Source organism: Leopardus geoffroyi, chromosome D3, assembly GCF_018350155.1.
Source record: "Leopardus geoffroyi isolate Oge1 chromosome D3, O.geoffroyi_Oge1_pat1.0, whole genome shotgun sequence".
In the NCBI taxonomy this organism is placed as follows: domain Eukaryota; kingdom Metazoa; phylum Chordata; class Mammalia; order Carnivora; family Felidae; genus Leopardus; species Leopardus geoffroyi.
The window spans coordinates 32936199-32948711 of record NC_059339.1 but is presented as its reverse complement, the minus strand read 5'-3'; the positions used below and the strand labels follow the sequence as shown (position 1 = coordinate 32948711).

Below are 12513 nucleotides of genomic sequence, written 5' to 3'. Positions count from 1 at the left end.
ATGTTTGAGAGAGAGACAGAGAGAAAGAGATAGAGAGAGAGAGAGAGAGACAGAGACAGAAACAGGTGTCGAGAGTTAAATAATATATGGGCTCCCACCAGGGCATTTGGGTGCTCCCCATGGCTACTCTACCGTGGCACACTAGAACCAGGAAATTGGGCACTAAGGCTAAGTTCCCTTCCTGCCCTCTGGTGTCAACGGTGGGTTAAAGCCCTTTTTTGGAGCACTTTTGTTCAGAAACCATACAAAAGCACCCAGTGTATTCTGCCCCTTACACTCTCTCCATCATCATCATCTCTTCTAGACCAATTGCCTAATTTAGGCCAGTGTCCCATAAGGCAAAGTGACAGTTTTGTGCATTAGATATGTTCTTCCTTATTCATGTGTATAAGCTCTGGATGATTCCACCTTTAATAAATTTCTTCTTAATTAAAGATTGTCCATGGCTGGGTTACACAGTTCATTGAGCACTTTTTTGGAAGTTCTTCCTTTCAGAACCATGTACATAGCTGCCTTCTAGTACAGTTTGGAATACACAGTGAGAAGCTGTGGCTATTTAACATTGAAGCATATCTCTGTGATTTACGGGGCCTAGGAGGGATCAGGAACATTTAACATTGATGTGCTTAGCATTTACAGGGTGGTATTGGTGTCATGCCCAAAGCGTCTTGATAAAACTCCACATATTGTATACATTAATTTAAAAACTGGAGCAAAGACGAAAAGCTCTCTCTGGGTCACCCAAGCCACAGAGGGAACTGCTTCAGGAAGCAGAGCTGGCCCTGTGGGTTATTCTGTGTCTTAGGTGCAGGATGACAGGACCAAAGAAGAGGACAGAGCCCTGGCTTGTAGCCCCATCCAAATAACAGCTGAGAGGAGGCGAAGCCTGTGGTATGCCACACAGTACCCAACGGATGAGAGAAAAGTAAGCCACAAGAAATCAGTTTCCGTTTTCCTAACTAATGTTGCTACTTTTGCGTTAATGTTGCTGAACGTGAGCCATGTATCACGTGCAAAGTCCGATTGCTTATAGTTTATAGAAATAGTTTGATTTTGATGTCTTGAGAGCAGAGCGCTCTATTCAGAGAGGAGAACCCAGTGCTTCTGAAGGAAATACATGGTTCCATAATACCCCATGAGAACACCATTTTATATTGCAGCACTTTCTACTGAAGTCTCTTAATCCTAAAAAGAAAGATTGTTCTTAATTAAAAAAAAAAACTTTTTATTTTAAACTAACAAAATATAACAAAGCAATACAACTGGCAGGGAAAGTCTTAGTGTTGCAATACATTGCAGAAAATGATTTCACTCTATCGGGTAGCCGGCCCCAATAATAACTCAAGTAACCACTTAGAGAAGAACAAAACAGTCGATACGAATATGATTAAGTATCTCCTACCACTCTGAGGCAACAGTATGGGTTGATGAGGAAAAGTGAGTCACAATGGGTAATTCATGTAACCTTTTGATTATTTATTGACCATTTTGAACTCAACTCAGCGCCATATTGACTTGTTAAAAATTGCCCATTCGTAACGTGGTAACGACAAACACAAAGCATTTACTTCCTGGCCTGTTGGAGAATTGAGGAGTAGATTCTCTGACGTATTTGGTGGCAGGCTAGTTTCCCTAAGGCACATGGTCTTTCTTATTCTAAGCATGGCTGTCATGTCACGTCATATCAAGAGAGAGGGCTACACAGTAAATGGGCTGCTTAAGACAGCAGACAGTTGTGTGGAGTACATGTGGTTCCCTTAGATGTGTGAGTATTTCCAGGGACCTTTCTCTCTCTCTCATCACGTTATGTGTCCGGTTATCCTGCCCCTTTTCCTAAGGACAGATGGTGATAGAGGATGGCTCAGGAGTTTTTCAAATTGAGGTTTGTGGACCGCCGCGGATTCCTGAGACCCTCACAGGGATCCACAGGTTCAAAACTACTTTTGAAATAATATTTAAAATATGTGCCTTTTCCCCCTGTGCTGACCTTTGTTCTGGTGACACAAAAACACAGACCGAGGCCGTGGCACGAAACCCTACAGCCGCGGTCCTGCCCTTCCCCACTACGCACTCACAGAAATCAGAGCAGGAAGGCCAATTTCATTTAAGGATATCCTTGATGAGATAACATTAATTAAAAAAAAAAAAAAAAGAATATCCTTGATGAACCAGAAATAGCTACCGTTTTTTTTTTTAAATCTCCACATCAGAGCTCACATCTGTTTAATATCCCATGTGGTAAAAAGGGAAGTCGCCACAAAGTACCGCCTGCAAACGTCTGATGGGCATCTTGATGAAAAGCACTTGGCTGGTTGTAGGAAGCGTGAACTGAACTAACCGTTGCCCACCGCACACCAGATTCACTTGACAGAGCTGCTAGGAGACAAATTATGGTGATTCAGGGATGGGTATTTGGCACATAGTTACTGGAAAAGAAGAGAAGTGAGCCCGTCACTTCAAGGCACGCAACAGACAGCACTTATTGCCAATGGTAACACTTGAACTTATGAGTGAAGATTAGAATATTAGAAAACTTGCGTCCACTCTTCGGAGCTGGAAAACTTCCCAATACTGAGCACCTCTCTGATGAGATCAGTGGTGATATTAAATATTGTGTTTTAAATATTGGGTGTGTGTTTTAAATATTGGGTAACGAAATGTGTCAGTATTTGGGAGACTGTATAACTCACTGGAGCAAATCACCCACACGTGAAATGCATCATTGGACTTTAAGGTAACAGAGTGTAAAAAGTTCACTGATAGACTTTCAGATTCCATGTTGCAACTAATCTTCCGGTTACTACCACTTGTTGAGTTTGGTGTAGTATTAAAAAGAAAACAAACCAAAAAAACTGCCCACAATTGCCTGGCTAGACTTTTGAGATACTCTTTCCTTTTCCAACTGCATAGCTTGCTGAAGCCAAATTTTCCCCCATATACTTCAGCCAGAATAACACCTCATGGCAGATTGAGCACACGAACAGATATGAGAATCCAGCTGTCTTCATTTACGCCAGATATTAAAAAGATACACAAAAGTATAAAATAATACCACTTTTTTCGCTGTTTGGTTTTTTTAAATACAACTGTTTGGACAAAATGATTTTTATTAGCATGTTAAATTTTAAGAAAAATTGAACAAACTAACAAATATTTTTTAAATGCCTCAATTTTAATTTCTAGCATAGTAGATATTGATGGATAAGAGCCATATTATTAAAACTCTTTGGGACTCTCCGTGATGTTTATAATTATAAATGAGTCCTGATCCAAAATGGTCGGAGAATCACACAGAACACAGAACAGCAAACGCTTATTATTTGAGGAGGGTCCAAACCACCTGGCACTAATATAGTTTAAAAACACAGTCATTAGGATGCCTGCGTGGCTTGGTCGGTTGAGCCTCCGACTTTGGCTCAGGTCATGATCTCACAGCTCGTGAGTTCGAGCCCCGCATCAGGCTCTGTGCTAACAGCTCAGAGCCTGGAGCCTGCTTCTGATTCTGTGTTTCACTCTCTCTCTGCCCTCCCCCTCTCGCATTTCTCTCTCTCTCTCTCAAAAATAAATAAACGTTCAAAAAAATTTAAAGCACAGTCATGTAATAATTATTTTGTGGTAGACAATATGCAAATCTTAAAAATAATCTCACCCCACACATTACAAATCAATTTTGCTTTATTATGAAACTTCTATTCCTTGAAAAGTAAATATTTTCAGAATTTTGCAGACGTCTCCAAGGGTCTTAGGAGTATTAAATGAAGCAGCTTATTCTATTAGAACAAAACAGTTGAAAAACATGATCAGCTTTTGAAGTCGTGTGGTTTATGACTGGTTGTTTGCTGTCACAATTAAACGTTAACATCAGCAGCTGTAAAACACTTGTAATAAACAGCAACAGCCAGTTCAATGACTTGTCCCTTTATATTCTGCATGGCCGTTTTAACATACTAGCATCCAGCTAGTTGAAAGAATGGGTATGTGTAAAGTAGAACTTTATAGATATGTATAAACTTTACCATGCTTTTTGCTTACATATTAACATTGCTGTCCTGCATTGCTTTTTGCAGCTTTTATCCATGACCCAAGATGACTACAAACCATCTGATGTTAGTATATTCTTAGAATTATCATTTATGCTCGTGTAAGTGATGTAAAAGTGATATAAATGGAATTAGCTCCTTTGAGTATATTTTAATAATCTATAAAATTTCCAGACGTTTTTGAATAATTTTTTATGGAAATTATATCTGGTTTATTGCTGTTGAAACACTAACTCATGTAACATGAGCGTGCGTATAGTCATACAAAATATATTTAAACTTGTAAAAAGCCACATTGGAGAGTTTGTAAAAGCATTTTGCTCTGCAGGTAGACCTATTACATAATTTGAATAGGAAGTCTTGCGTGTTCATGGACACACACACATGTATATTTATATCGTAAAGCCAAAGAGGCAAAAAAAACCAAAAAACAAAAAACAAAAAAAACACAAGAAATCGCACATAGTGTACGAAATGCTTCAGCACAGAAATTGCAAAGCATCAGCAATGATCTCAAGAGGGGGTGCCAGCTAATGAGACTACATTAGTCCTATGCGCAGATGTGCTAAGTGTGGACAGGGGTGCTCTGGCTGGGGCCTAGGAACGATCTGGAGTTGCACTAGCTGGAGGGATGGCTGGGAGAGAGGCCATCAGAACAGAGGCAGGAGAGATGATCACACCAGATCAGCAAGGCTCAGCCAGCCTTTTCCAGGATTTACACTTGATACCTAGAACAGAGGGTGCCTTGCATGGTGTTTAGCAGAAGTGCAAGACAAGATCAGATTAAATTTTTACTGGGACCACTCTGTGGAAAATAGATTTGGACACAGGAATGCACAGGAATGAATGTACGCGATTCATCTTGCTAAAGCAGATACTTGATTAGTTGTCCGGCTTCCGTTTAGTTCTTCACTGTTGAGTTATGCCTTTCTAGCGTAAGGGAAGGAGGTGGTATGTCCACATTGAAAACTGGAACTGCTGTCACAGCTGTGCCTTTGCCCCGTGCTCCCCTGGCAGGGCCTGCTGGTGACCGTGAATGGCAATCCCGTAGACTACCACACCATCCACCCCAGTCTCCCCGTAGAGAACGGCCCCGCCAAAGCCGACCTGTACTCCACCCCGCAGTACCGGTGGGAGCCCTCTGAAGACTCCTCAGGTAAGGGATGCACATCATACCTCAACTTTGATCTCCTCTCCTGCACACGCTCAACATCTCTCTGTATCTTGTTTATTGTTTATTGTGTTGGTTCTTTCTCCTTTTAACACGGGCATTGTCTTCCATGGTCAGTATCATTAAGCTCATTTCCTCAAGTTCTCTATTTTTCCCTAGCGTATTTCTCTGTGTATTTTATCCTTGTATATAAAATAAATGGTATAATTGGGGCAAACTCTGAAAAATAAAAGGTAAACAGTTATTTTAAACACATCAACTTACAGTGTTAAACCTCTGTGTGTGTGCGTGTGTTTGGGTTTTTGTATAATTTGATATTGTAATCATGGTTAATAGTTTTGCTGGTTAATGGATGACCATTTTTAGAAAGAGTTTATTTTGTCTATAAAAAAAAAAAGGAGAGGGCTCAAACTTGTACTAGGCCTTTTTTCTCGTTTCTCTCAGTTTATTATGTTGAAGGAAAGCAGGCAGATACTAGAGATGACAAATCGGTGGCTTTGACTTGGGTTGTGTTTTATTTTGTTTTGTTTGGCCTATGCAGCATTTTCTAAAATGAAAAAAAAAAAAAAGTAACCCACATTTTAAAAGCTGCAGCTCTGAGATACGGAAATTTCTGGAATCTCTTGAAGAATGTGAATATCTGGCAACACTAGCCCCTCACTCCTGCGAGGCAAGCGTTGACTCAACCACTGTTGTCACTGCCCTGACGGGGACCATGCCAATCACCAGTTCATAACGACAGAATTAGCTAAGTTTACTGTTGGGGGGAAAAGGCAGAGTACGCCGTTTGCGTCAAAGTGGCTGCAAAACTGTACTGGACTTTTCTCTCTATTTATATGGAACTGACCCTGGAGTTGTTACACCTGATCCTACCTTAAGTAAATGGCAAGCAACTATCCAGCCTGTGATTGGTACATTAAGCTTAATGTATTTTTTGTTCATAATTCTTCATCAGACTTACTCTACTGTATTGTTCTGCATAGTTCTCAGTATACCCCGAAGTTGCCTCTGACCTGGCATCTACTTAGCAATACAAAGGGTTAGTCACACTGTCTAGCCTTCCTCAGTAAGGTCAGACCACGTTCACTTCCCTAACCCAGCAGCCCACACATACCCCCAGCCCTAGATGGCACCTGCCGTCTCCACAGAGCCCCAGACTCTATGGGTTAATTACCCATTTCTGCTTCCTACTTGCACGTGTTTTAGTTTGCAAGTGTTTTAGTTTGCAGTTCACTTACTGAATATCTCAAGAAAATCCAGTACTTTCTGCAATGTGGTCTTCAGTGCTTTGGCATCAGAATCACACGGGGCAGGCCGAGAGCCAGCATTTGTGACTTTTAAAGTCTGGGACGCTCAGGTCACAGCCAGATACACTTCTCTTTACACATAGCTAACGTAAAAAGAGATGAACACAATTTTGGCTGCTGACAAGGCACACTCACACATACATCATAAGTTGAACTTTCAAAGGTAACATAAAAGCTGGACAGTTATTTTCAAATTTGAATATATATATGCAGACAGTGTTACAAGCAGAGAGGTAACGCCACGAGCTGTAAAATCCATCAGATTCCGTTTCTTCATCACTGTGTCCAATCTGTGGCCTTCCCCTTATAATCCTCAGCCCCCACAGTGGAAGGGTGGAAGGCAGCAGGCTTCTGTAGGAGGGAATACCAGCCCCTCGCTTAGAGACTCACTTCTGGAGCCTGCACAAGGTGCTGTGCATAGCCACTGGTTCTTCACTGGTTTCTGTTTCCTTGGCATAGTGTAGAGCGACTCCCTGGTGTGACCCAGATATACGTAGCCCATTTAATTTAAACAGGAGGACAGAAGGGATGTGGCACTCGTTACTTCATCTTTGAATTCAAATTAGTTTTCCTGACAAGTAGGGGAGGATCTTGAGAAGAAATCCTTCTTTAAGTGCTATGCCCGTATTTTCCGATTGCTGGTCCCCTTCTCCTCAGCCCTCCGCACTTTCTCTTGCTTTTTAAGATGATCTTTCATCCTCAGTGTGACTTTTCTGCCTCGGCATAACCTAGGAAACCATGGGCCACTGAGCTCACACTGGCAACGTGGTTGGATGGTTGGTTGGTTGGCTGGCTGGTTGGTTTTCTGCACCTTCATTCTATCCATACTCTAGATACTGCTTGTATTAATTATCTATTGCTGAATAACAAATTATGGCCAAACCTAAGGGCTTAAAACATTTAGTGTCATAGTTGCTGTAGGGCAGGAATCGGGTGTGACTAGGATGGGCTTCTCTGACTCAAGGTCTCTGATAATGTTGTAGATAAGCTGCTGGCTCGGGCTGTGGTCTCATCTGAAGGCTCACCTGAGGAGAATCTACTTTCACATCTACCCATGTAGTTGTTGACTGACCTCAAGTTCTTGCTGACTGCTGGCCAGAGGCACCAGTTCCCTGTCACCCGGGCCTCTTCTTAGGGCAGTGTACAACATGGCAGCTGGCTTCTCTCAGAATGAGTGAGAAATGAGAGAAAGTGCCCAGGTGCCTAAGGCAAGGCCATAGCCTTTTTAAACTTAATCCTAGAAGTCATATTCCATCCCTCCTACTTTTTAGAAGCTCATCAAAGGTCCCACCCACACTCAAGGGACGAGGACTACACAAAGGCATGAAGACCAGGAGGTAGAGATTATTAGGGACCATCTTTGAGGCTGCTTTCTATTCCTCTCAAATTGAAATTTTCTTTCCGGGATTTCTGAGTGCTGGGTTCCATTACGCTGGCCAGGCCATTCTGTTTGAATTTGAAGGGCTTTGTCAGTTGGAAAGAATCTCTGAAGTCTTAAATAAAAGTCTCTGTTAAAACCATATATGTGGTGCAGCAGTTGGGACCCTTATCCAGAATTCACATATTAGCATAAATAGTTACGTAATTTTTTTCTCCATCTAGAAAAGAAAGAGGAAGAAGGGGAGGAGAAGGAAGACTTTGAGGAGGAAAGGAGCCATGAGGAGAAACGAAGTGTTAAAGTTCATGCCATGGTCTCTGTGTTCCAGTTTATTATGAAACAAAGTTACATCTGTGCCCTTATTGCCATGATGGTATGTATGAAATGGGACAGCGGCATGCTCAAGAAATGCCCCACCATCCTCTAGTGACTGGCACAAATATCTAATCTTTCCAATATCTTGGCAGAGAATGGTTGGGTATTTATTTTTCCCAGCATCTTTATACTACAGATTTCAAAAATCAGGTTTTGGGGCACATGGGTGGCTCAGTCAGTTGAGTGTCTGACTTCGGTTCACATCATGATCTCCCAGTTCGTGAGTTCAAGCCCTACGTCAGACTCTCTGCTGTCAGAGTAGAGCCTGCTTCGGATCCTCTGTCCCGCTCTCTTTCTGCCCCTCCCCTGCTTGCTTGCATGCTCTCTCTCTCAAATAAATAAATAAACATTAAAAAAAATCAGGTTCTGGGGCACCTGGGTGGCTCAGTCGGTTGAGCGTCCGACTTCAGCTCAGGTCGTGATCTCACAGTCCGTGAGTTCAAGCCCCGCGTCAGGCTCAGTGCTGACAGCTCAGAGCCTGGAGCCTGCTTCGGATTCTGTGTCTCCCTCTCTCTCTGCCCCTCTCCTGCTCATGCTGTGTCTCTCCTGGTCTCAAAAATAAACAAAAACATTAAAAAAAAATTTTTTTAAATCAGGTTCTGTTCTATTTAACCTCCTTTTAAATATTAATGCATTTCTCTCAAATTAGCCTTACAAGTGAGACGGTTGCCTGTTTTGCCAGTTTAAAAGGATCTATTGGGTAGTTTTTCTATGTGACGCTGAAGGTGTTCAAGATTGTCCATAAACTGCTTTTATTTTCTTCACATGGGAGAATTACATTCACATCTTATCTTAAATTTCAGTGAAACTGTATTCCATATTAGCTGCAATAAAATTTTTACTGATATGAACATCCAGCAGCCAGAGTTCCCAAGAGCTTTTCCGATTTTCAGTGCTCAGTTGATGCATGTTTGTACTCACTTGTAGGTACATCTTCCGTCCCCAGCATCACAGCTTCAGAAATCTTCATCCTCATCCTCATCCTCATTATCATCATCATCACCATCATCCTTCGGCCTAGAGAGAGGGGCTATAAGAAAGTCTAACTTGTCCCCTTCCTAAAAACAAACTTTTATGGGAAATCTGATTTATTTTTGAGACACCTAACACTTACCTAACACAAGACTCTTCTACATTTTGTGGTCAATGGTGAGATCCCATGAACACCTTTAATGATAATAGAATGAATATATTCTATACCTCTGGTGAGGGGGGGGCGGGAAATGCCTGAACCCGGTTTCTCCAGGCCTCCCCTCAAGATGAACCAAATGAACCAACCTGTGTGTCCAATCAACTTCAGCTTCTAGTAAGGACAGCGGTACATCTGAGAGAGGGGTGGCAGAAAGAAAGCTCCTTGGAATGAAAGATGACTCAGGGGTGCCTGGGTGGCTCAGTTGGTTGGGCACCCAACCTCACGGTCCGTGGGTTTGAACCCTGTGGCAGGCTCTGTGCTAAAAGAAATGAAAGATAGCTCGTTAGGTGATTGCAAACTCTCTTCTTTAATGTAAATTCTGTACTCTTGGGTGCTTTCTGGCATTTTCGACATGTCATCCTCTAAACTGTAGCAAAATTCCAAATTCAAACTATTAAATGTAAATGCAACTTACAATTCTGATTCAGAACTCAAAAGAGTATATACGTTTCTTCTCTCTTTCTAAAAACTAGTCTGGTCTTTTTTTTTTTTTTTTTTTTTTTGTAAAGCAATAGAGCTTAAAAAGGAACCCCAAAAACCTTGATTACACATTTTGCTACTTAGTATAAAAAAGAATCTATTGTAAAAACAACTTAAGAGAGCAGATCCTTCATTAAAGACATGCCCCTGTCTGGTGCCATATTCATTGTTTTAACGGAGCCATCATATTAATGTTTTAAAAGAGCCTGCCTTCCATGGAAGTGTCCCATATGACAGACTTTTAATCACAGACAGAAAAAGTAGTCCTGAGGAGCCAAATCTCTTAGAATGGTACTTGTATTTATTCAAAAATATAAAGTCGGAATACACTAACCCGTCAGACAATCTAGAAACTGAACACAGTGCAGAAGCATCCCGAATACCGCAACTGAAAGGCATATGTCACTTAGGCACTACACAGGAAGAGGTTTAAAAAAATCCTCATAACTTGTTTTTCTTCCTCTTCCACCCCCACCTTCCCAAGAATAGGGTGCAGGGGAACAGACTTGCTGGAATTGTAATATCTGTGGAGATGATTTTCCTGGGTCACACCCAAACGAATGGCCATTACATCTGTATTTCGTACCGGGATAAATGAATTAAATACACTACTTAATGCAAGTGCATTAACTGTTACCTACCTAACCTTTGATAAACAGTATTTCCAAGAAATAATATTTTCATGAAAATAATTCAGACTTGCTAATAGTTAGCAGTCACTCACCTAATTTCAATAAAAGCAACTTTAATTTCCAGTTTATGTTTATCATGTGTTTCAACCAACAATTTTAAATAAATTTTAAATAAGTTCACCACTTAAAAAGCTAGCTCTCCTATAGGACAAATTTGCAAATGACCGAGAGGAAATAATATGAGGAAATTTTTATGGCCACGTTTCCTTGGCACTCTTAAATAACTCTCCAGTCTAGTTTGGAAAAAGAAGGGATAGATCACTTACAGTTGCTTTTAATACTGCAAAGTAGGGTGTACCTTTGTATCCTTGTACCTAAAGTGAAAAATATTTAGAAGGAAGACCCGCCACACATTTGCCGTTGGCTCTGTTCCCTGCAGGAAGTTAAAAAATAATGCTCTTCTCAGCAAGATCAGTCTTTCTCTTCGGTTCTCTCCCTATGCCCCAGGTTGGGGTATCTCTCCATGATTTCACCACTGTCTCCTCTCCTTAATTTGAATATTATTGACTTTTTCCTTTTAGATAACTTTTTTTAATTTTTTTTTTACATTTATTCATTTTTGAGAAAGAAAGAGAGACAGAGCATGAGAGGGGGAGGGGCAGAGAGAGAGAGAGAGAGACAGAATCGGAAGCAGGCTCCAGGCTCTGAGCTGTCAGCACAGAGCCCGACATGGGGCTCGAACCCGCAAACCGTGAGATCACGACCTGAACAGAAGGCTGACGCTTAACTGACTGAGCCATCTAAGTGCCCCTCCTTTTAGATAACTGTTAACGTACCAGAGCGGGGGACTATACATTGTAGTGACCATCGTTGTGTTTCCTCTTCCTTTCACCCTCAAGGCTTGGAGCATCACCTATCACAGCTGGTTGACTTTTGTGTTGTTGATTTGGTCATGCACCCTTTGGATGATTCGCAACAGAAGAAAATATGCCATGATCAGCTCTCCTTTCATGGTCGTCTATGGAAATCTGTTGCTGATATTACAGTATATATGGAGTTTTGAACTTCCTGAAATTAAAAAGGTCCCAGGATTTTTAGAAAAGAAAGAGCCAGGAGAACTTGCCTCAAAGGTAAGTGAATGGGAAAATAAGAAAACAAAACATTGAAACAAATCCACAATAATCATAATAAGCATATCCAGGCACAGACTTACAAAGGTAGGTTCCAAATATTCAGTGCTTTACAAAAATGAATACGTTAAAAGCTCTAAGAAATAACTCATATTCCTTAGAGGTCTCTATAATTTAAATGTGAATAAATATTACACCATGCTTTTAGATTTTATTTAAAATAACAGTGCTTTCCACTGGAAGGAAAAATATAGGCTGTTACATTTTAATGTCAATTACAGTGTGGTAGAAATTAGAGGGGGAAGCAGGAAAATACAGTGTAAAATGTATCAAAGGGTTAGGAGACTTTGATCTCAGTTTGCAAAGCAGGCTGAACACATTGCTATTACAGATAATCACCGATTATTCATAAAAACGTTTTTTCTTCAATTATGTCTTAAAAACACTGTAGCAGCAAAAATTAAATAGGACACTTATTTTTTTCCTTCTGTGGATTACATGATGTGCCTTCATTTGTAGTGAGAAAGCTCATGATCTGTCACTACTCATTACTTTCATGCCCCATTTTAATAGTTTTCACTTCAGAAGATTATAAATTGCCCCAAACTTTGTTTTGTGACCTCTGGCAGACTCTAAACACATTCCATTTGTGTCGATGACTTTGCAGTAAGACGGTGAAAGCAGTCCTGTGTAATTCGTGTAATTCTTCCATGAGCCTTGAACATCTTTCTCCTCTGGGCAGAGAATTAGTTTCTGCCTAGGAGGGACATTAATTTACATTGCATGAAATCCACCGTTCCTGAGAGCA

General features: G+C 40.9%; 1 protein-coding gene across 18 annotated transcripts in view; it reads left to right on the top strand.

The window, feature by feature from the left end:
* PIEZO2 (piezo type mechanosensitive ion channel component 2) overlaps window positions 1-12513 on the top strand; it is a 472860-nt gene that overhangs the window by 342130 nt on the left and 118217 nt on the right. For 10 of the 18 annotated variants that reach the window (XM_045458722.1, XM_045458717.1, XM_045458708.1 and 7 more), the window contains exons 9-13: window positions 806-925; window positions 4068-4106; window positions 5058-5196; window positions 8121-8269; window positions 11475-11705. In XM_045458722.1, the coding sequence (XP_045314678.1) occupies window positions 806-925; window positions 4068-4106; window positions 5058-5196; window positions 8121-8269; window positions 11475-11705 (678 nt within the window). The remainder of the gene's footprint in view (window positions 1-805; window positions 926-4067; window positions 4107-5057; window positions 5197-8120; window positions 8270-11474; window positions 11706-12513) is intronic. The other 8 variants (XM_045458723.1, XM_045458719.1, XM_045458710.1 and 5 more) reach the window with 3 other exon arrangements.